Below are 26,043 nucleotides of genomic sequence, written 5' to 3' on the forward strand. Positions count from 1 at the left end.
CAATGGGTGCTGTATGTTAATTTGAAAAGGCGGCCTCAATAGTTGGACAAAAATGAGGCTCCGCAGCCCACGCCAAAACCTGACTTGCATGCGAAAAAAGTGATGTTGTGTGTTTGGTGGAATTTTAAAGGAATTCTTCATTATGAACTTTTACCATCTAACCAAACCATTACAAGTGCAGTGTATAGTGCCCAATTAGAAAGGTTAGCCCAAGCTTTAAGAGAAAAAGAACCCGCGCTGATTAATCGGAAGGGCGTAATTCTTCACCACGATAACGCACGACCGCATACTGCAAGAATCACTGCTGAAAAACTGCGCCAGTTGGAATGGGAAGTTCTCCCTCAACCTGCATATTCTCCTGATATTGCCCCTTCCGATTACCATTTGTTTCGTTCTTTGCAAAACTTTCTTCTTGGAAAAAAATTTAATAATGAAGAATGCCTCAAAAATGCATTGACCGAATTTTTTGCATCAAAATCACAAGAATTTTACAACAGAGATATTAAAATGCTTCCTGAGTGTTGGGCACAAGTAGTAGAAAACAACGGCAACTATATTGTTGATTAAATTTTGTTGTACTGTTTAAATAAATTTGATTTAAAAAGTATTAGAAAACGACATTAATTAGTACTAGATCTAATATAATCTATTATATACATACAAATTAATCAACACTGCTCAAAAACAAATATTTCCTTATGCTTCTTTACATTACCCATAGTCAAAATCCAGTAAGTACTCAATCTTCTTTGAATTAAACTATATTACTCCATGGAAACATCACACAATAGGTCAAAAGGATCTAGAACAGATAAATGAACTCCTCCTAGTCAGGTATCTCTCTGCAACAAACAGTTCTGGGTAATAGGTCAAGCATTTTGTTTGTTGTGGAGAGATACCAGGGCGAGGAAGAGTTATATGTTCTTGGATACTTTTAGTGTTTATTAGCCTATTTATACAAGTTATGTTGGAAGTTCTATTAGGAGACAGAGATCACCACTTTTCCTCCTCCAATAAACAAAATCTGGGGATTCTGACTACAAGTTTAGCTGAGAATCCAGGTTCAATCATAATACTACTCATGTGGAGTTGTTTGAGTACACTGGGAGAAACTATGATATAATCATGAAATAAAAATAGTGATATATTAACTGGAAAAAAAGTCATAAGGCAAAAATAGAGTGCCATAGAATTGTAGAGATAAAAAATAATAAAAAGAACAATAAAGCCAAGAGCTGGTTATTTGAAAGGATAAACAAGATTGATGAACCTCTAGCCAGACTCACCAAGAAACAGAGAGAGAGGACCCAAATAAACAAAGTCAGAAATTAAACCAACCCCACAGACATACAAAGGATTTTAAAAGAAATACTACCAACAACTCTACTCTAGCATATGAAATGGACATATTCCTAGAAAAATACAATCTTCCAAAACTCAATCAGGAAGAATCAAAAAATCTGAATAGGCCGATAACTACCAATGCGATTAAAGCAGTAATAAAAAAAAATTAAAAAATTAAAAAAACCTTCCAGCAAAACAAAAGTCCTGGTCCAGAAGGCTTCACATGGGAGCTTTACTGGACATTAAAAGAAGAACTAAAATTTATCCTGCTTAGACTATTCCAAAACATTTCAAGATGAAATAATACTTCCAAGCTCTTTCTATAAAGCCAGCATTACTCTAATACCAAAACTGGATAAAGACACTACAAAGAAATTGAACTACAGGCCAATATCCCTGATGAACATAGATGCTAAAATCCTCAACAAAATTCTAGCAAATCAATACAGCATTACATCAGAAAGATATTGGAATCTCCATACTAATTACAGGTTGTTCTACAGAGTAGGAGGGGACTTTTAAAATCCACTTATTTGGAAAACAGATCAATATATGCTTTACTAGCTTTTTAAAAGAATGATTATTAAGAAGGAAAAATAGATCATAAATAATACATATTGTACCTATTGCTAAAATGCACTTTCAATCAAGTGTAAGGATTTCATACTTCAATACAAACTGTGTATTGGGAGCACTAAATGGTGTTGTGTGATGTCATCTCTTCCTTAGATTAAGTGCATTCAATCCAGAGATTAAAGTGTAATATGTACTGTGCTCATTAGAATACATGCTCATTAGAAACAATGAACCAAAGAATAAATGCTCATTTCCTTTTCCTAAACAAAGATATTCAGACTCTTAAAACCTCTGCTAAAAAGTTCTATTTTTGTAGTCAACAACTTATTCTGTTCATGATAAATTATGTAAATTTCTAAAATTCCCATTTAAAAAAAATCTCTTCAACTTTTACACTGCCTGATGCTATTTTTGTGTGGTAAGATTGATGGAAGCATTTATGGAGGGGTGTATCAGCTTGTAGCAAGATAGAATAGAAATATGCGTTTAAAATTTCTATAATAACTAAAGAACAAAACCAGAACACAGTAATTTGTAGTGACTCTATTTATTAATACATGTATCACAAATGTTCACAATATCAATGCATTCTTGTTGGCATGCTAGAGGCATTATTTTTAAAGATCTTTTAAAAATATTTTGACATTTGTTCCCCCTTCACACTCGTTTTTTAATTGATTTGATGATGTCCTCAATGTCTGTAATATCAATGCAAAGGAAAAGTACAAAAAGAAGTAAAATAACACAATAGCAATTAATTGGAGAAAAACAGAAGTAATATTTTATTCATGTGAAGCAACAATTCAGCTTTTTAATTCAGGTTTCAAGTGAGAGGTATAGGTATACTAAACTGTCTATACATACCCAGGCATGTAATAATAATGAGCAAGGAGACCACCTAAAGTTCAACAATTTCCTTCATGCCTTTTCCTCCTTATAAACAATTACTGATGTATCTCTTTACATGTTCTAGAAAGCCTGGAGAAAGTAAGAAAAAGCCTTAGTAAAGGGATAACCAAACTATAGGAAGTTAAGCCAAAAGAACAGATAGCTGTTTATCTATATCAAGGGGAGTGACATTTATAAATCTTAATGAAGAGTTAACAGGAGCCTCCCAAAAACATGCAGGGCCCAGGTGGCCAGTGATGGAGTGATAACCAGTCACCTATCATGAGTTATAGTTAGACCAAGTACAGATGGAGGAGCCTTGGGTTGGCTCCACTAGGACTAGATGCAAGGAATCTCGCTATACTCTGGCACAACAGGGCTTCACAAAATGGAACACTACACATGGTTTATGTTGAAAGGCAAGGTAGTGACTGTGTGGGAGTATCAGCTGCACACAGGGCATGAAGTTAGGGGAATAGGGAAAGTATAATATATACTGTGCTCTAACATTCTTTAGAAGTCTTTCAAGGATTGCTGCAGTTCCTTTATTAAATCGGGTCTCTTATTCCGTCGTTCTTGAAAGACTACGAGAGAGATTAAAACATGTGAGTGACTCACCATTAATAAGGATTTAAAATAAGGTAACAATCTGAGAAGAGTATTGATACATTTTCCACAATAGTGGTGATCACATCTCCTTCCTAGCACCACCACAGAAATGAGGTTTTGTCAAATGGACCAGTGCCACCAAGATCAGGTAGTTAAGTGGCTGGATAGTACCCTTGTGCTTTGAAAAGTAGTATGTTCCCCAAAGGGATAAATTAAACACTCCCCACTGCCACTCACCTTCTCCTTACACCATCTCATACTGGTTGGCCGTGATGAACCGGGAAAGACAGCAGGCCAGCAGCATGCCAATCAGCTATTGCCAGGAGGAAAAATGAGAACAGAAATCTTAAGCCACTGAACTACACTGTGCTTTGACTCCCCGCCCCCCCCCCCCACCTGAGTGCTTTTGTACATGAATGGGAAAAGGTCACTAGAGAAAATGATTAAACCTGATTTCATCTGAGGTATCTAAGACTAAGAGTGTCTAACTGCTGATAGAGGATAACTAGAGGTTCTTGAACTGGCCACAGGTTCTAGTTCACTCTGACAATTTAAAACAACTTTTGAGTCCCAGTTGGTTTGGCTCAGTGGATAGAGCATAAATCTGCAGACTGAAAGGTCCCAGGTTAGATTCCAGTCAAGGGCATATGCCTGGGTTGCAGGCTCAATCCCCAATAGGGGCATGCAGGAGGCAGCTGATCAATAATTCTCTCTCATCATTGACATTTCTATCACTTTCTCCCTCTCCCTTCCTCTCTAAAATCAATAAAAATAATTTAGAAATAAATAAAAACTTCTGACACATAAGTATTAAAATGTGTTTATATGTTATAAGAGTAATGAAAAAATTAAGTACCACAGAATTAGTGAGAGATACATTTTAATGCCCCAATTAAATTCAAAACTATAAGCACATGCACTGGATGATGTTTCAACATAGTATGATACCCCAGCCATACCCAACTGACCAAATAATAGTTCTTCCCTTGAGACAATGAGATGCTATTCTTGGCCAGAAGAGTTTGCCAGTGAAGAAGTAATAAAGTCATGGCCTGTTAGAGGCTGGGGGATGTGGGTGAAGGACAAAGAGGCAAAGAGGAAAGGGGGGCTTTAATTTCTCTTCGTCTCTCAACCATGTAGATATCTTGGGCATAAATGAGTCCATCTACATCTAAGGGCCACCTGAATAACCAATATCAGTGTATCTCTACCTCCTCAGAGGACATCAATCATCTACCTGTGTTTGTGCCTTGACTTAAACTGTAGCATAGATAGATCTGATAAAAGCTGTTGTGACATTATGAAGACATCCTTAAGCACATCTGTTCAGCTCACTGGAAACCGAAATTCTCTTTCTTGACTCTGGAGGATTAGCATGCTTTACACAGGAGCTCAAATGTACACCTGAATTTAGAGGTTGCAGTCTCTCTTAGCCAAATTAAGTCTCTTCTCCTTAAGCAGTTAGCCATATTTTATTGGATCAGAGTTTGGAATGACCTTTAGAGAAAATTGGTAACAGTGTCCTTTTAGTCACCCTTATCTTATAGGTGTAATACCTGCAGCCAAACTGGGTCCCATTCTTGGTCAGGGCAACACCTGGACTCTGTTCTCTGAAGAGTTTGTTACACTGAAAACTCCTCAGGACAGAGACCTCAGAGCTACCATTTACCCTGCTTGTGGCTGGTGAAATCCCTAATCCTATATAGTTTAGGCAGTTATAGATCAGCTTATTTATATTTGATTGACTAAGACTTTGTACTTAGTACCCATCTAATTTTTTGAAATAACATTTTATTTTATTTTTACTACTATCTGCCTTGTCAGTATGTATTCTATTTTCTTTTGAGTTGTTAAAACCTCAGGGAGGTCCTACTGCTTCAACAACAGAGAAACCAGAGAATAGAAAGAGAGGCTGTCAGCAAAGACAAGAGATGTCCAAGGCAACAGGGCAAGGGTGTCTTCCTCTGCCATCATAGAGTTGTAAAGGCAACTTTCTTAACAAGAAAGTGGCAAGCAATAGATAAAAAAATTTAGATCCTTATAATGCCTGTCAATATTTTATTTTAATTACTTAACTGGAAAACTAAGTAAAACTTTCATGACTTTAGGAAAGTACCAAGGAATCTAACTAGAAATGAAATGGTATAAATGTTGTTAGGAAGCATCTGAGGCCCTGAAAATACTAATAGCCTTTTTGGGGCCATGTCTTATCAAGGCTATCAATAGCTTTGTCTTGCCCTCTACATAGAAAAGGTAAACAAGTCCCAGAAAAAAAATTCCCAGCCAATAATGAATCATCCCAGAAGCCTGTGAGCTCTGGGTGAGGCTCTACAGTGGTGAAGGTCAGGGGATGGATAGGTAGGAGGAGGATCTATTTTTTTTTATGAGTACCTTTTTCCTTCCAATTCCACAGATTCAAACCCTTTCATTATAAAAGCACAGAATAAGTTCCCTTTAGGTGCTATCCGAGGCAAGAACAAGGGTAAACTTTGGCCTAGATGTTTAATAGAGCAGACCAGGTGTGGGGGTCAGAATTGTAAACCTGGATCTATAGTAGATGCCCAATCTCAAGCAAGCCATTCAAACCCTATGAAAACACACTCAACCTCTTGCTATAAATTTATAGGGCAGCAGGACCTGCATATCAATTTCAGGCAAATGGACTTTTTCTTGAGAGGACAAAGGCAGTAGGAGAGAAGTATAAAAGGCCTGCTTTAAATTAGTTAACAGGGCCAGAGTTCTTGCACATTCTATTAAAAGACTAGACTCAGCTTAGTTTTCTTTTTACTTTATACCATCTTTAATTTCTGAGACAACAGATGTACAAATCCAGTTTGTTCCAATAGATGATAGCATGGAGGTCACAATAGCAGGTGAGGAAAAGGACAAGGAGGAGGAGGAGAGCAGGTGAGGAAACAAATCCCCTCTCTTATTGCCTCATAGGGCCACAGAGAAAACTCAGTAATTCCACATAAGGGATTTCTTCATGGTAGCACAGAGAGATTAATGCTCAATAGGCCAGGTAACCATTTGTCTAAGCACAAATCAGGTTCTTTATGACTTGGGTCACCTCACTAATGAAAATAGGATTGTCACTTCACTACCTCATGGCCACATGTATATATTCTTGGATGATGTTTCATACATGAGATTCCAGGCTCTTTGAGGCTCTCTTCTCCCCATGCAGACTACTGGCATCATGTACCTTTATGGTTCTAGGATAGCCATTAGTGAAGATTTCAGCATATTCCTACCTCCAAAGGGACAGCTCTCAAGTGCCCAGAAAAAGTCTGTCCTGTAGGTGGGTATGAACGTGTTGCTGCACATACATGTGGAAAGTAAATTGTATGTGCAAGCTGTCAAGTGCATCTTGTACATCTGCATCGAACACATGGTTTGGGATCCTCTAAAATGCTCCTTTGACTATTACAGATATGCTACTGAGATGTAATTACTGAAATATGATAGTAACCAGAAGAAAGTTCAGGGCAACAATTTCCTCTGAAATGCCTCTGGAGACTGAGTTAATTGGCCCTGTTTGTGACAGCACTCTGGTTTGTCTCTGTGTGGGTGTATTGAGATTTAACTCACTTCATGAGTTTCAAAAAGCAAACCAATGGTCAATGAATTTTGAAGCCGTCACAAGAATGACGCACTCCTATTGGCTGAACCCACATGCTCTTGTGAAATGAAACATCACGCAGGTTTTTTGAACCTGCTTGGAACAAAATTTTCTACTTATCTATGGCAAAAACTATCAGGCTAATGTTCAATTCCTGGATCTGACAGTCACATAAATATGTTCATCTCATGATAACTTATTAAACTGCATACTTTTAAGTTATGCACTTTTCTGCATGTATCATATTGTAATAAAAAGTTTTAGACTTAGCAGGAAGGAAAGTACAAGGGAGTGGGGAAAAATAATTACAGTCTGAGAGAGCCAATATAGAATTCAGGCAGGTGAAATTAGAGCTGTGGACACATTACTGATAACAATAATTAGACTCAGTTGGTCTGAAAAAATTCTAAGTAAAACATAAAGGTTTTATTTAAGTATATATCCCAATCCTTCTACCCATAGTAATATTATAGCCACAGTATATTTTTTAGCCAGGAGATCAGAAGCTTGTGGGACATTATACTGCCTGGTGGAGATGGACAAAATTTTAGATTTAGCTTAATCTTGTTCCATCTTTAGTTTGCATAATTACCTCTCGAACTGTTTTTTAGAGGCTGGGTAGAGATAAAGGAATATAAAATGCAATATACAGAAATTTGGTTTCCTCTTTAGAAATAATAGTCAAACAGAGATTAAAATAATAATCACAAAATGAAGTTGGCTAAATTTAGGTTTTCTTTAAAGGGAGAGACCTCATGCATAATCTACAGGAATTAAGAGAAAAGTGATAGGTTACACAGGAAAAAAAGGCTTCCCCCCAATCCAGATCAGCCATTTGATGTTTGGAGTTGTTTATGCTCCAATTAAGCCAGCATTTTGTTCAGTTAACCTCCATTTGACCTACAGAAGAAGCAAGTTGTTTTTCTGGAGCTAGTCATTAATTGAACTGTAACCAATATTCCCTTGATGGCAAAACTTCATTTAAGTTGAAAAAGAAAAATCAATAAACAGATGACCTAAGGACTAATGAGCATGGAGCTCTGACCCCATCTATCAGCCTTTCCCAAGACACAGTGAGGCAGGCAGAGCCTGGAGATCAGGGAGGGAAAGGAGAGCAGGAGACAGGGAAAAGGCTTGACTGGATCACACAATTATGTAGGCTACCTGGGAGAATGCAATTCCAAAAGCCACTCCAGCAATGATTCCCATGTTAGTCTCCATGAAACTGGTCACCAGATCATAACAACCCTGGAAACAGAGAGAGACAGTATCAGAGGCATGTTTTATCCAGGCCAGACTGGACTATGTTAACATTTTTAATTCACCCTAGGAACTTACCATCATTCTTTTTACACTTACAAATAATGAAAAATTTCCTACATACAAAAATATATACAGAGTAGAACAATGAGCCCCTAAGTGAACCTTTTTCTAACATCACAATTAACATACAACTAATCTTGTTTCATTTAAATCTCTCATCCCTTGGCTGAGTTATTTTAAAGTAAATCATATATATATATAGTGTATATATATAGTGTTGACCCTTGGATATAAAGTACATTATATATATATATATATATATATATATATATATATATATATATACACACACACATATATATATATATATATAGTGTTGATCCTTGAACAACACAATGGTTGGGGTGCTAACCCCTGCATGAAAGTCCATATATAACTTTGACTCCCCCAAAACTTAAATTGATCCTCAGTATTTCTCAGGGGTTTTTGGTTACAGGAATCCCCGCAGACACCACAATCCAAGGGTACAAGTCCCCTATGTAAAATGGCTCAGATCCATGCATACAATTAGCCCTCTATATCCACAGACTCCCACCCATAGTTGAAAATTGTACACGAATTTATTGGGGGGGTGAGGAATCAGTGTATATGAAGACCCACACAATTAGTTAAACCCCCATTGTTCAAGGGTTAACTATTATATATTCATTGGCAAATATCTCAGTAGTAGAATTAAAATTAGCAATGAAACTGTAAGACCTATGAAGCAAACACTATAGAGACACAGAAGTAAACTTGAACAGATGAAAAGGCAATTTAAATCCTTGAACAGGAAGACTCAGAATCATAATCATAGTTAATAGTATTTTAACAACAAATGGAAAAATCTTGGATAAAGTGAAATCATCTGGTCAGAGAGAGGTGATTGAATGCCTGACAACTTTATGGCATTTTAGGATTCTTCCTAAAGAGACTATTATATTTGTTGTTGTTTTTTAATGGGGAAAACATAAGTTCTAGAGTCTTTCCTACAAATTTACTATATCCCCTTGAACAAGTCACTTTTCTGTTCTGATGTCAACATCCTTACCCATAAAATGAAGGGAATTTTTCTTGAACATACTGGATTACATTTTAGCAATCTAATACAGATAGGATACACCAAATGTATATCACCCATAATGCAGAGGCAAAAACTCACTCTTCCTGTTAAAAGCCTCACAGGTCAAACAGCAGGGAGGGAGGAGGATGAAGTAAGAGGGAGGGAGGGGGAAAGGAGGAAGAGAGAAAGGAGGGAGAGAGAATGAAAAATGAGAATTAATTTATATGTATATTCATTCAAAACAGCCAAATCAACCTAGACTTCTGACATATGCAGCTTTTTGAAAAACTTGGTCATTTTCTAGTTTTCTGTAAAAGAGCTTCAATTGGAATGTATAAAGACTGTGAAAAATCAAGACATTACTTTTATAACAGAGTAAAAGGGACACTTGTTTATTAAGAAAGGCACTCTGAATTGTCATAACATGTAAAAAAAAAAAAAAAAAAACAAAGCAAAAGAACAGTGTCTCCCATTTTTAAATTCAAAATTCAACCATTTAACATTTTTCATAGCCTGTAAAAATTCTGCCAAGGCTGTGTCTTCTAATAAGTGATATTTTATGTATTCACAGTCTGTTTGCAGAGAAAACGATGCATTAACTTAGCAGCAGTGCTTTGACACATGTTTTTAATGCAATGGACAAACTATACTCCTTAGTTACCTGACATAAATTTGAAGGCCAGGGCAGGGGTGGGAAAGGAAATACATTATTACCATGGGGTGTTTTGAAATTTGATTCTCTCTTTATAGTATAGGCTTGCCTGCTAATTTCATTTTTACTAGTGAAACTATATAATCACACTATTTTTCAAAAGACAGTGAAAGAGAACAGTTTGGGGTAGGAAGAATTCAAAATGAGAAGGGTGGTGAATATCCCTAGCCATTTCCCAATGATAGTAGCTGAGTGTTTTGCTATGCTGGCCATTAATAATTGTGGCTTCTCCTCACAGCAATGGTCAATGATCTGGTAGAGGAATGAAATTCACATCAGCACTGGTACTAGGTCAGCTCAAAATATGGAAACACAAACCCAATTTAAAAAAAAACTAGAGAGAAGTGAGATGGGTTATTATTTTACTCTGCAAAATAATTTGGCAAAGATTTTTCTGGCTCATCCCATACATAGAGAGGTCACCAGTTTGATTCCTGGTCACAGCACATGCCTGGGTTGCAGATTTTACCCCCAGCAGGGTGTGTGCAGGAGGCAGCTGATCAATGTTTCTCTCTGTCTCATTCCTTCTCCCTTCCTCTCTCTCTAAAATCAACAAAAACATTTTTTAAATATATAAAGGAATTTCTATGGAGGAGGAACTCAGCCAAAACTTTTGGCCAACTGAACCTAAAGACATGCCATAATCCTGCTAACAGAAACAAAATAAAATCTGTCTCCCAAACAAAACAATAAATATCCTGCTTAGCTGTTTTCAGCTCCTTCCTGCTCTCTCACAGTTATTTATACAAGGTAGGTTTCTCAGGCTGTCAGATAAGGGCTAGAGTCATCTTTATGTGATCCTTCCTATGAAGACTGGCTGTGTCATTTTTAATAGAAGCCACAATGTAGTAGAGTGGAAGAAAAACATCATTGTCATGACATTTACTATACTACAGGTAATAGAAAATATTATAATTAACATTTACTGTGCCCTTACTCTGTGCCAGACACCATGCTTTAGATACTTTATCATCTTCAATCTTCCTATCAATCCTAAGGGGCAGGAACTATTATTATCCCCATTTTACAGATGAGAAACACGACTGAGAAAGGTTAAGTAACTTATTAACACTGTATGACCAGCAAGTGGCTGAGCCAGAATTTAATGTGGAGTCTGACTCCAGACCATATATATGATCTGGACTTCTAGACCTTCAACTTGCACAAAAGAAGAGGAAGTTTGGGTATAAAAAATACTTTTACCAAAGGTTGAGGTTTCTGCTTCTACAAATGACTTCCTGAGGCTTTGGTACACCAATATCTCCCTGCCACAAAGCTCTTCTTGCCTTTTATAAATCAGAGTAGCCACCTTGCGCTAGTAAGGTGGCATTTCATAAAATGGCATCATACTGACATGCATGGGTGCTTAGTGGGAATGTCCATGAAAAAAGCAGAAGTTATATTACTGATGAGAGGCAAATGGGCTTCAAACTTTAGGTTTATAAGAAAATTTCAGTAGGAACAGATGTCTTCTTATCCAAGATAAGAAACTGTCAGTACTGAACATGTTACCTCCCCAATCCAATAGCAAAGTCAGAAGCCCAGCATGACAAACCAAGCTTCTAGAATGGCAGCAATGCCTTGCAGTTTTTATGCAATAAATACTAACATTAAATGGGTAAAATACAGAAACCAATATCTTAACATTCTGATCCTGAGGAAATGCTACCTCCTATTAATTTTTCAGTAGTTGGCCCAGACCACATAGAATTTTGAAGACCTTAAAAGAATAGAATTTTATCTAAGAAAAGAAAATTTACCTGATGGCCAAATAACCACAAGTAAACTTAATAGTAGGGTTTTATTCTCTCTCTTGTTTATCAAACTATATGTTCTAAACATTTAAGAATATAGATGGCCTTCACATGCATTTGTACCTTATCTTTAACATAGTCTATGTAAACAGAATAAAGAATTGATATTCCTTTTCTGACTACGGAAATTTCATATTCCTCAATTCCACTACATATTAACTTTCAAATATCTTTTAGCCAGTTTTTCCTCTCTAATTCCTTTTGTAGTCAGGATGTTGACAGTGAGTTGGATTAGAATTGTTTATTTCTTTTCCTATGACAGTAAACTCCCTAAAATAAAGGCCACCCTCCTAGCAGAAACAGATGCTGTCTGTCAACTCTACTCCCCCTTCCTGCTAAGGACTGACACCCAGCTGTAAATGATTTTGTGTTTAGTAGATATATTAAGCAGGGAAAAAAAGACACCCAGAAAGAAGAAAGCCAGCATTCCGTGTTTGACATCAGCATCAGGTTTAACAGAAACCACTTGCTAAACCTTCCTAACCATGCCTGGCAGATTCTTGCTGGGAGAGAAATGCGGAGCTGAACTGAGTTACAACTTTTTCCTTAGAAGTGGGCAGCCTCAAGTACCTTTTCCAGGCAATAAAGGACCACAAAGGCAGATTCTTGACTCCTTCCTAGACTACCATTTCTTACCTACTTGTCATAATCTCACAGAAACAAAAGTGATCTCCCCAAACATTCACCACTGGTCCCATCATGACTGAAAGAAAGCAAGTACCTTCTGGTAAACTTTGGTGGAGGCCACAGTCAGATTGCGCAGATCGTGGGGATTACAATCAGTATCATTCATGCAGCAACTTGTGGGGATGCCATGATCTAGGAAGTAGGGGCTGGTGCTCCAGTTGGTGTAGTTCTGCACACCACAGCAGCTCAGCTGTTAACAGGGAAAGGAAAAGAATCAAAGTGTGTCAGATCAAAGACTGTGATCTCCTCACTCACCGCCCTGTAACTTTTAAAAGAGAAACATGGGCCTAGCCTCTGAGTCAACAGGCACAGCTTTGGTGGGTAAAGATGAGTTGAAGCTCCGCTAACAATTGTTCTCACTGGGAAGCCCATTTGAACTCAAAGAAGAAAGTTCTAAATGATGGGTCATGTTGGCATTCTTATGACCTCCTTAAATCAAAGCAGTGGCCTGGTTATGCATCAAAATCAACTATGTCAGCTGGGTGCTGTTAAAGGTATATAGATCAACTCAATCAGGACTGCTGATGGGGAAGCCAAGGCAAAAATGGTTTTAAAAAGCTCTTCAAAGGATCTATACTAATAAGTAAATAAATGGGATTTTTTCGGGGGCAGGGGAGATGCACATAGAGGTAAAAAGAGAGTTGGTGGAGCTATACTATAGCCCACCAGCTGCCTGGTTTCATAAATCAAGTTTTATTGGAACACAGCCAGGCCTCTTTGTTTACATGTTAACTATGGTTGTTTTTGTGTTACAGAGGCAGAGTACTTGTGACAGAGACTGCATGGCCCTCAAAGCCTCAAATAGTCACTATTTGACCCTTCACAACTGCTGACATAGAGAATATTAAAGCAAATTGGGTAAAATATAATTAATTAGTGAGTCTGGGTAAAAGGTGTATTTTTTGATAAGTTTGAAATTTTATCAAATAAATTACCCCCAAAATTAAAATGCCTCTGAAGTACATCAAAAACATCCTAACGTCAAACAAACAAACAAACAAACAAAACAAAAAACTCCCCAGGTGATCCTCCTGGGCATCAGGCTTCAGCACCAGCACCTGCCCTGCTGAGTGCCTGTAAGCAGGAAACTTCTACTTTCCTACTATGCTTTGTAAAGCACCAGGCTGTCTGGGCCATTCATATACCTGACAGACCCTCAGTTTCTTCTTGGTCCACTCTCTATCCTCAGTATGCTGCAAAAGCCTGTGAACGTAGTTTACTCAAGTTCTTCACCCAGACTAAAGATACCACTTCCAGGAATGCCAACCTTTGGGAGCCAACTCTAAGAAAAGCTGTCATACACTCACTGCCTACCTCCTTTCCAAGGCTTCAGATCTTCAAATTTTAAGGTCAAACTTGCTTTTCTTGAGATCCTCACAATCCTTACTTTAAAAAAAAAACAGAGCCAGTGATGCTTCTTGACAGTAATTACCTGGGTAATTGGAGCCTGGGCAAATACCCTAACCCTTGGAAATGGAATGTGATCAAAAGTTTGAGAACAGGAATCAGCAGCAGCAGACAACTCTAAAGCCACACCTCACAGGCAGTTCCCAACCCCCACTCCTTCCCTAGAACTTACGCTGCGCTGCACATGGTCCACTGCCTGGCTCCTCTCATCATTGCCATTGTAATTCTGCATGGCATCCATGTAAGTCCTCAGGAAGGTATCCTTGATCTATGGAAGACCAGGAGGAATAGCTTTAGAAATCTAAAATTTTACATATAAATTAAAAACAAAGAGCTGTGGGGGTTTGGGATCATGACTATCTTTTTTCTTTTTCCCTCACCACCAGGCATAACAGCAGGGCTCCTCATTACTGGGATGTAGATTTTACCCCCAAGTGGCAGGGGTGGCCCAAAGGGACTCCGGGGAGGAGAGAAGAGAGCACAGGCTGCTTTGGGGAAATCTAGCACTTTGCCTTTGGGACACAACTAGTTTGGTTTGCCTTCACAGTCTCAGAAATAGTTAAATAGATATACACTTGTGCTTTGCTCACATAGCTATCTTTAAAGGAGTATTTAATCTACAATATATTGAAGGTCACTGCTTTAAAACAAGGTGGAGAATAATTTTATGTAATCTATCTATCTATCTATATATATATATATATAGATACAGATATAGATATAGATATAGATATAGATATAGATATAGATATAGATATAGATATAGATATAGATATAGGTATAAATCTAAGTGACCAACCGTCCGTCCAAATGACCAACCCGCCAGTACATGATGCACACTGCTAATTTAAAAATAAACATTGACTCATACATGCACAATACATATACTAGTAAAGCTCTCACTGGCGCCAATCACACATGTGTGTTTTGATCTGTCATTGTCAATCATAAATTTGGTTGACACTTCCATTATAAAGAAAGGATGAATAGCAATATTAAAATACTTCTTCTAATTAATTTCCTTTCAATGTGCACAGACCCATGCACTGAAGCACTAGTAACTATATAAAAAACAGAGTGAGGATCAACAACTAAGTTTTTGAGTTTGGCTAAATTCCTGCCTTTTAAAATTTATTGGCATTTCTCCCCACAATATGAGATATTTGGAAAATAGCAATACCACTGGAGATGCCAGCTAGCCTATATGTGTCCTATACACATTTCAAGAGGTTTCAAATTTCCTCCCCCAAAGACTCTTTAACTAAGTGATCCACTTTGTATATACTCACCTCATGACGAAACACAAACCCTGAAATGCCAGCTACGAGCTCAGCCAGGAACACCAAGGACAGAAACATGGCATACTGAAAATCAAGTGGGCAGGAAAAAAGTCAAATATGTCAAGATTAAGAAGAGTGCTTCTTGTCAGGAAGAATTAGACAAACCCTCCTTTTTCCTAGACAAAGCTTAGGAAACATTTAAAAATACTCTCCTCCAAATTTACCCACATGAGCCTCAATATAGGAATATGTCTGTTTAACAGAAAGAAGCATTTTGGGACTAGTATCATGCCTGTCAGCTCAGGTTGACCAAGAGAAATCTAAAAGGGCTTTCTACAACTTAAGGTATCCATTATTTTTAATATTAGAATCCTTGAACTAGTCTAAGGCCACGCAAGTCTAACACCACACCTCACAGGCAGTTCCCAGCTCCAACTCCTTCCCTGGAAGGTCATTCTGGAAGTCACAGGACACAGTTCCACCCTGTCTTGGAGTCTTTCATACCACCTTCCTCTTTATGGTCATTTGGCATCTGCCTGCACCTTCATCTAGCATCTGAAAACCCAGCTCTACCCACCCACCCCTTGTAGTTCATTTAGTTTTCAAACTGTTTCAACTGCTGGAAAGACTTCCTTTCTTTTGTCCACAGACTGCCTACCTGTAACTTCCACTCACTGGTTTGAATCTGCTTTCAGGAGATATAAGAACCAGCCCTCTCTTTTATACAGCAGGCCCTTATATGGGCAAACACAGCCTTGGCACACCCTGCTTTTTTCCATTCAGACACACTACTCTAGTTTCCTTAAGTACGTCTCATATGAAATGGCTTCAAAACCTCTCCCTTTGGAATTGTATCCCTCCTGTACTTACAGAAAAATCAGAATGTGCACAGGTTGACCTCCTTTCCTTAATATGGTGGTCAGACTCGAATGCAGCATATACAACAATGGCTAATAAGCTACCTACCTACCTTTCTTGTTCTGCAGAGTACATGGAGTTCATAGCCTTTTAAAAAGCCAATATGCTACACTACTGACTAACAATGTTCGCAGGCACCTAAAACCCTTAATGCTTCTTTCTCATTTCATGCTTCCTGTATTTTCCAAGTTGATTTTGTGAGTGTGCATATTACATGGTAGTTACAAGACATTAACGGTTTCCATTTTTGTGACTTTGTAAAGCAGATGAAAGGAAAGAGAATTGATTCCTTTCCTACAAGGCATGTGTCTTACAATATGCTTCTTGTCTCAAACTATATAAAAGCCCTCAATATTTGGAATGGCCCTAGATGATGCTGAGGAATTTAGAAAGACTGCACATGGCCATACGACTTACTTGTAAAGTGTACACATGTCCTATAAAGTATAAATATATACACAGGATCATAAATTAATTTTCTCAGCTAGTGACACATATATTACAATGAAGAAGTACTGGCTTAAAATGCCAGTTTCATTTGAAATATTAACAAAAGTCTCTATACACTTAAAGTACAGCCACTAAAATAACTCCTAAGTTTGAGCCCTAGTCTTTCTGTGGTGAAAGTCTTAGGAAAGAGGCAGCCTCCCTAGACCCCATAAAGTGAAAATAGTTATTTTCAGGGGTTTTGCAATTAATGAGGTTAAATGAGAACTGTAAAATTCTAGACTGACAATCAAGTTATTTCCTCTCTCATCAGCAAGATCAGCAATATCCTGTCTTTCGGTGTTTCCCTGCTATCAGAACCTTCCAGAGAACAGCTTCTTCTCCTTCACAAGGCCTTAGCCAAAGTCTATTGGGAAGATCTTGTGCTAAATACAGATGGTAGGTCAAAATCAGATAAAGACAACTCAATGAAAGAGAATTACAGGCCAATATCCCTCATGAACATAGATGCCAAAATCCTCAACAAAATTCTAGCAAATCGACTCCAGAAGAACATCACAAAGATCATATACCACGACCAAGTAGGATTTATTCCAGGAATGCAAGGATGGTACAATATCCGCAAATCAATAAAAGTGATATATCACATAAACAAATTGAAAGATAAAAATCATATAGTCATATCAATTGATGCAGAAAAAGCATTTGATAAAATCCAACACCCTTTCCTGATAAAAACTCTCAACAAGGTGGGAGTACAAGGATCATACCTCAACATAATAAAAGCTATAAATGATAAACCCACAGCCAACATTATACTCAATGGGCAAAAACTAAAAGCATTCCCTCTAAGAACAGGAACAAGACAGGGATGCCCACTCTCGCCACTCCTGTTTGACATAGTACTGGAAGTACTAGCCATTGCAATAAGACAAGAGGAGGAAATAAAAGGCATCCAAATTGGAAAAGAAGAAGTAAAGTTATCCTTATTTGCAGATGACATGATATTGTACATAAAAAATCCAAGACTCCATTAAAAAAAAACGAATTGACTTAATAAATGAATTTGGCAATGTAGCAGGATACAAAATTAACGTCAAGAAATCCATGGCATTTCTATACACCAACAGTGAAACTACAGAAACAGAGACTAAAAAAGCAATTCCATTTACCATCGCACCAAAAAAATTAAGATACCTAGGAATAAATTTAACTAAGGAAGTAAAGGACCTATATGCGGAAAAGTACATGACACTGAAAAAAGAGATAGAGGAAGATGTAAAGAGATGGAAGAACATACCATGTTCATGGATTGGTAGAATCAACATCATCAAAATGTCCATACTTCCTAAAGCAATCTATAGGTTCAATGCACTCCCCATTAAAATACCAATGGCATATTTCACTGACCTAGAAAGAACTCTCCAAAAGTACATTTGGAACAATAAAAGATCCCGAATAGCCACAGCAATCCTGAGAAAGAAGGGTAAAGTAGGAGGGATCTCAATACCAGACTTCAAACTGTATTACAAAGCCACTGTTCTCAAAACAGCCTGGTACTGGCACAAGAACAGACATATAGATCAATGGAATAGAATTGAGAACCCAGATATCAACCCAAATCACTATGCTCAATTAATATTTGACAAAGGAGGCACGAATATACAATGGAGTCAAGACAGTTTCTTCAATAAATGGTGTTGGGAAAATTGGACAGACACATGCAAAAGAATGAAACTAGATCACCAACTTACACCATACACAAAAATAAACTCAAAATGGATACAAGACTTAAACATCAGACGGGAAACCATAAAAACACTAGAGGCATCCACACGCAGCAAAATCTCAGACATATGCCAAAAGAACTTCTTCACTGATACTGCCCCTAGGGTAATAGAAGCTAAAGAGAAAATAAACAAATGGGACTACATCAAAATAAAAAGCTTTTTTACAGCAAAAGAAATCATCAACAAAACAACAAGAAAGCCCACGGTGTGGGAGAACATATTTGCAAATAATACCACTGATTAAGGTTTAATCTCCAACATCTACAGACAGTTGATACAACTAAATAAAAGGAAGATGAATGATCCAATTAAGAAATGGGCAATGGACCTAAATAGAATCTTCTCAAAAGAAGACAGAAGGAAGGCCAAAAGGCACATAAAAGCATGCTCAAAGTCACTAATTATCCGAGAGATGCAAATCAAAATGACAATGCAGTACCATCTCACACCTGTCAGAATGGTCAACATCAACAAATCAACAAACGACAAGTGTTGGCGTGGTTGTGGAGAAAATGGAACCCTCATGCACTGCTGGTGGGAATGCAGACTGGTGCAACCACTGTGGAGAACAGTGTGGAATTTCCTCAAAAAACTGAAAATGGAACTCCCATTTGACCCAGTAATCCCACTCGTAGGAATATATCCCAAGAAACTAGAAACACCAATCAGAAAGGATATATGCACCCCTATGTTCATAGCAGCACAATCTACAATAGCCAGAATTTGGAAACAGCCTAGATGCCCGTCAGCAGATGATTGGATCCAAAAACTATGGTACATCTACACAATGGAATACTATGCTGCCATAAAAAAGAAGGAATTCTCATCATTTGCAGTAACCTGGATGGAATTGGAGAGCATCATGCTGAGTGAAATAAGCCAATCAATGAAAGAGAAACACCACATGACCTCACTCATTTATGGATAATAAAGAACATTATAAACTGATGAACCAAAAGATAGATATAGAGACAGTAAAGCAACAAGCAGACTGTCAATTTACAGTAGGGAGGGGAGGGAGATCTGGGGGAGATAATAGATCAACCGAAGGACTTGTATACATGCATATAAGTACAACCAATGGACATAAAACTCTGGGGAGGGATGGTATATATAAGAGGAAGGGAGGGGGGCAAAAAAATCAATAAAATATATTAAAATAAAATGATTTAAAAAATAAAAAAATAAAAAATAAAATACTACAGTAAAAATTATCCTGTCTCTGGAAAGAGACATTTATGTGTGTCAATACCAGCTCTCTGTACTGGAATATTACCTATATGAACCTTGGCAGGTTATTTAACCTCAAAGACTTTATCTTATAATGGAAATTACTTCATTCAGAGAAAGTGAGAAATAAATGTAGTATGCATACAGGATAGCATCTGTCAGGTAAAAGAAACTAAATAATAACTTTTAAAGGTAAAAAATAAAAACCTTTTGTACTCCCCAAAAGGCTCATCTGCTAACAAGTTCTCAAATGTTAGGAGAAAATGGGTAGCATGGTGTGGCATCACCTTCAGAAGAGGCCAGAGATAACTATTCCATTGCTGTAGCCTCTCTTATGCCCTTCACTCATACTATTTGAGCTGGAAGAAACCTTGGTGATTTAGTCCAATACTATTCTTTCATAAATGAGGACAGATGTCCAAAGAGGTTACATCCTTGCCACTAAACACATAGACAGTGTCAGAATCACTCAAGTCTCATGACTAGGTTTACTCCATTATTGTTAGACAAATGAATATTTAGCAATCCTTCTTTACTATTCATTTGAAATTAATTCTCCTCTTGCTGCCCAGGTGATGTAAGCATGCATCCAAAGTTGAGGACTACTATACTAGACTGAAATAAATCCTAGTGCTTGTAAGAAATACAAGAAGGAAAACTTAGTCTATTAGTATAGAGTAGCAGCTGAAAGCAGCAAATGTGCCTCAATATGACTTCACTATGGTTTTGCCACCAACCCAAAAGAATCAGTGGTGGCAGGGCATGTCTCTTGCATGGTCTGCAGAAGAGAAAGTGCCCAAATCAACCATGGCTCCTGTGAGGTTGTCAACAAAGGCACTGACCTGTGCCACTTTGAAAGGTGGTTCCTTTAGAGTGAATTACCTTTACACCCACATCTATCACTACATGGTATTAAATGTTACTACAACCTAGAGCTAAATGAAGAAGCACAAACAACAAAGTACTGGTGGTGGACACTTTGCTATTGAGCTCTCAAATGTTAGGAGGTGCGTTTGCTACCTTTTATCTATAAAAGCCTTTAACATTAACTTTTATTAATGAGGAAGATGAACAGTGAGTAGAGATTTAGGCAACTATTCTATTAAAACATTAAGAATTGCAGTAACAATCTTTTAACATCCTGCCCTTATTCTTTAGGAAACATCACTGCTCTGTCTGCCCTATTGGAGTAAAGGTACCCAGTACTGGTCCTGGTAGCCAATAGTTGGCACTGCATCAACCCTCTGTTGAGTGGAGAAGCTCTTGATTAGCTCAATTCCCATAGAACCAAGGTATACAGGTTTCCAGAAGAGTGCGCCCATGCATCCACAGCCAAGTTCAAGAATACAGAAAGTATTTCTCCAGTGGGAACTTGGAGACGAAAGACTGCTTATGTTTGGGATGCTGTCTTGCCCCCCCCCCCCAAAAAAAAAGCTGCACATCACATGCTTGAAGAGATTTCTAAGACAGGATTCAAAACTGGAACAGGACATCTTGCCACAAGGATATAAATGGCCTATTAGAACTGATTTCTCATCATTTACCTCAGGGGACCAGGACTGATTTTTTTTGTTTTTGTTTTTGTGCCAGGCTGTGTTTTGTGTTGTTTTTCCCTCTAAGGGATTAAAGGGTGGATTATGTAAGAGTCTGACTAAAATTAGAATCAATGAATATTGAGGTCTTATCTGTGGCTTCAAGAAAGCCACTTTGCTTTCATGTGATTGATTGCAAAAAGGAATTGAAAAAGCAGTATGTTGTTGTGACATACTCACCAGTTTCAACATCCATGGGCTACCACGGCATGTAGCAAAGCATCCAAACAGGCCAAAAACAACGATAGTAGTGCCAGTTCCAATGAGGACATAGGGGGCATTTGTGGAGTTCTCAGCAATGAGGGAGATATAGGTGCCCAAAGTGAGTTTGCCCCAGACTCCAACAGCCAGCAGGATCACCCCAGTGATCTGAAAATGGAAAGGGAGGAGAAGAGAGAGTGTAAAACTGCTGCTGAGAGAGGTGACAATCAGTGTGGCCTGACTATGTTAACTCATTTGAATGAGCAAATTGGCAATTGCTGTAGGATTCCCTAGAGAAATGGGAAAATGTTGAAGATTGTTAACTAAAGTCATCATAGAGCAAAGATACTGATTTTGTACAATTAGATCTATCTTACATAATCCCATATGCAGTTACTACATTAATCGGAAGTGAGACCAACAATAAAGAAGTTTTTAAGCTGCTTAAGAAATATATCCTAATACAGTTCTCAGAGACTTACTAGGTCTAATCTCAGAGCCACTGCCTGATGCTGAGCTAGGTATAACCCCAATAGCAATGTCAGCTATCCTCCTTAATGGTATGTGTGTACATAGCATGTTTTAAGGACATTTCACATGTTTTAAGGAACAAGGTAATTCTCTTTCAATATTTTCACAAAAATCTCTACAAAAGCAAAACTTTCAAAAATACTTTTGAATCCATATTGATCCACCACCTTATTTATATTACTTTAGTCGATATAAAACAACAGAAGAATCCAAATAACTCCTGGAATTAACTTTAATGCAACGTGTCAAACCCTACTGATCAGGCCAAAAGAAATCCCTACAGCATGTCTAAACTCTAGAACCTTTCATCAATTGGGCCCTTACTTCAGAAGATAGACTTGGGGCTGCATGCTATGCCTTACTCTCCATCTCCTGAAGCTTTAGTTACTAAAGCCAATGGTTGACTGTGTCTCTAGCTCCAAAACTGGATTCTCCTTCAGTTTATTGGTAGCTTAGCAATTAGCCCTCCACTACCACTTATAAAAGCTTATGAGGCCTAAAAGAACCTGGGTGTCCAAGGGAGCTCTTCCCCATACCAAATGCCTCAGTTCCCTGTGCAGTCTGCCCATTCAAGTGAGGAAGCCAGATTAGAAACTGGAGAAAACCAGTATGATACAAATCAATACCCACCTCACCAATATTTACCCTATCGATCAATACTGTTCACTGTTTCATAACATTTGTAAGTGAATACCACCAGATACATGCTGCATGAGTAACCAAACAGCTGGGCCAGTGAAGATGCCAAGGACTCCCTCCATATATTCTGAAAACTCCTTATGCAATTTGGAGCCATCAAGCTCCATCATCATACTGTTTCACTGTGCAGGAAAAAGAATAGACCCTGCACCTTTCCCCATATCAGGCGAGAGTGGGCTCCACATATTTGGGGAGAAGGGTTCAGTAGAAACAAGAATGGTGATACTCCCTTACCCCTACCCCCAATAACCTCTCTACTTTGTAGAAATATTAACCATGAAAGAATTAAAAGCATAAAATCATGAAAAGATTGAGGAACTAATGGAACTTTTACAAGATAAAGGAATGGGATGTGATATAGTCTTCAGGAGAAAATGTCTGACATTACTATTTGGGAGATAGTGGCCCAGTGGAGGTCTACTGCCTTTGAAAAGTTCCAATGGAAATGATTTTAGTAGAGAAGACAACCAAGATCTCAAATGTTGCCAAGAGTTTCACAGCCTCTGCTGACACCTGGTGGTTGCTACAGAAAGTATCTTCCTTGAACAGCCTCTTCTTCCATATTCCTCCAAATAGAAACATAAAAGGTTTTTCACCTACCAGAATCAAAATGTAACATTCAATTTTTCATTTATTAGGAATAAGAACAAATTTAATTGAACATTAGGTAAGAATGGTAGTATCTGAGCTGTCTTTTATTACTCAATGATTAGTATAATGCCAAGCACAGAGTAAATGCTCAATATTCATTGACAAATATATTTTATATCTCTGGGTCTTAGAACCTGTTTTATAAAACAGAGTCCATCAAACGCCAAATACTTACAAAAATTCTCCATAAGGTAAATACTGTGAGGTAAGTTAAAAATGGAACCAAAGAAAAACTTTCTCCCTTACTTCCCACTCTAGCACTATCTGCCTAAAGCTGAAATATCACAATGTGTTAAACAAAAACAAAAATTCAATTAAGCTAATCATTGTTTATATAGACTGAATATAGGTCTCATTTAGAAACTTGAAATTTCACATGACTGTCCCCAAAGATTCAGTTATACTTCAGACATACACTGAGCAGCTGGAGTCTATACATTACTATTACCAGTCATTATTACAATATTGTTTTAATGAAAGTATACACTGACCAAATTTGAGTCTATTATCATATATTTTTATGAACAGTGATTTCATGATGTTCACTTACCACCATAACAAATATTATATGTGGTTGTCAAAGTTAACACAAATTCTGATTTTAAGGCAAATAGTGTTAACATTTTTATTCCTTTTCCCCTTTCCAAAAATAAGAAATCTCTCCTCATGCAAAGTACAAAGTCTATAAAAACCTATAATATCAACTTGTTAAATATTCATTTAATGTAAATTATACAAATATCACCATTCCCTCCCTCCCCCCCCCCCTTTTTTTTGCAAACCTCAAGGATGCCTTTTAAAGACTGCCTGTGGGCACCATATTGCATGGGGGGTGGGGGGGAACCACCCAACATCTTGACATTGACCAAGTTGGTCATCCTCTAAGGAACTCTTCCACTGAATGACATGAAGACAGGGATAGCTAGGCCCCTTCAAGCACCCATGTGTTAAGAATTAAGACCAATCTAGAGAGAAAATGCCTTCTCAAATGTTGGTCTTCTACTGAAACATTCCTGATGAACAAATTGTGTTGGAAAACCCAAATTCCACATATTTGCAGCCTCATCTTCTTCATGACTCTTTGTACATACTATATCATTCCAGGAAAGTGTAGTTCTCTATGCACTTCCCATTCTTTATTGCTTCTTAACCATTGCCCTTGATGATTCTATTACCTAGCTTTGTTACCCTTCCTATCACTTCCTGTCTGCATCCTAAACTCTTTTGGTACACTGTACACACTTATCCCAGCCTCCTTAACAAAACTTACTCTGTAGTATTCCATTGTTTGTCATGCTGTGTTCTATTCTCCCTCCCATGCACATCTAGTAGTGATTCCCTTAAGGGCAGAAGCTGTCTGTCTTGGACATAGTCAATGTTCAATAGGTCTGTTGAATGAATGAATAAGCAACCAATTGTAGATTTGACAAGGGAAAAATTTCATGTTATGCATCCACCTACTCTACCCTCTGAAATTCTCTGAAAGCCTAGCCAGTATGAGTCAGCATTGTAATCTGGAGAAACAACAATGTTAAGGAGGTAAGTAAAACCATATCTGGTGATGGTAGTAGTGGTGAACTTGGGGTAAATATTACAAAACAATTGCCAGGCTATGGGAGAATAAAAAAAAAAAAAAAAAAACTACAAACAAAGGATCCAGGGATACTGTACTTTCATGTTTCTCAGATGCCCAGAGGCATTTTACTTGAGCCCACTTCCATTTGTGCTCACAGACCACAGATATTCTGATTAAACTTGTGTCATCAGAATAACACTCTGAATCTGTCACATTTACAACTTATTTTATTAAAATTATTTGTGTAAATGATTAATGTTTTAAAATAGACTAAGAACCAGAATTTACTGGGGCTTTTCCATGGGCTTGAGAACTCAGCCCAGATGAATGGCGAGAGAAGACCTGGTATATTTAAAAGGTAGATAAATGGAAGAGTTCATGGCTGGGTGTTAGGATGTCAGGATTTCAGCTGTAGTTTTGTCACAAATTAGCTATGTGGCCTTGGACAGATCAGCTAATCTTTAAGGGTCTCAGTTCCCTGATCAGTAGGACCAGGAGGTAGGCAAACCTGATTTTCAGTGCTTCCCCCATCTCTAACATTCAACAATAAATATGAACCTCAAAATTCATATTTATTCAAATTTATTAACTCTGAAATATATTATAATTATAGATGTGCCATTAGATAAATAAGCACAAGAAAGTTTGTGAGTTTCTCCCTGTGACTGACAAACCATTAGCAGTGAGAGTAGAAAGTCAACTCATTTCTGGATGCAAACCCGACTCACTGTTCTGCCAGCTTTCCAAGGTGACAAGTGGTTGCTGGGTGAGGGAAAGGAACATGCACAGTGAGTCATGTGTTATAGTTTTACACAGATTTCCAAAAATCCATTAGCTCATTGGCATGACAACAAGCTTTCCTTTTAAATGATGACACTGCTATCTTAAGAGCAACAAGACATATGCTTTGAGCTTCTTCTTTCTAGGCAAGTATGTTAGCCAATTCAATCTTTTTCTCCCTTAGTTTTATGTCTATGTATACGTATGTGGAAGAGAACACAATACATGGTGGGGAGATCAGTGGCATCATTAAATAGAATAGGGAAATTGAGAACAGTGAGAGAATTAAGAGGATTTTAAATGATGTTAAAACTGAATTTGAAA

The 26,043-nt window shown here is 37.7% G+C and overlaps 1 protein-coding gene across 1 annotated transcript in view; it reads right to left on the reverse strand.

Annotated features, from left to right (window-relative positions):
- Window positions 1-2,451: 2,451 nt before the first annotated feature.
- TSPAN7 (tetraspanin 7) overlaps window positions 2,452-26,043 on the reverse strand; it is an 83,756-nt gene continuing 60,164 nt past the window's right edge. Inside the window, exons 2-8 of the mRNA XM_036460520.2 lie at window positions 21,462-21,650; window positions 15,314-15,388; window positions 14,197-14,292; window positions 12,652-12,807; window positions 8,204-8,287; window positions 3,655-3,730; window positions 2,452-3,392 (exon numbers count right to left, since the gene is read on the reverse strand). Of these exons, the coding sequence (XP_036316413.1) occupies window positions 3,662-3,730; window positions 8,204-8,287; window positions 12,652-12,807; window positions 14,197-14,292; window positions 15,314-15,388; window positions 21,462-21,650 (669 nt within the window). The 3' untranslated portion in view covers window positions 2,452-3,392; window positions 3,655-3,661. The remainder of the gene's footprint in view (window positions 3,393-3,654; window positions 3,731-8,203; window positions 8,288-12,651; window positions 12,808-14,196; window positions 14,293-15,313; window positions 15,389-21,461; window positions 21,651-26,043) is intronic.

The sequence above is a fragment of the Pipistrellus kuhlii genome, unplaced genomic scaffold, assembly GCF_014108245.1.
Source record: "Pipistrellus kuhlii isolate mPipKuh1 unplaced genomic scaffold, mPipKuh1.p scaffold_m20_p_32, whole genome shotgun sequence".
Lineage (NCBI taxonomy): Eukaryota > Metazoa > Chordata > Mammalia > Chiroptera > Vespertilionidae > Pipistrellus > Pipistrellus kuhlii.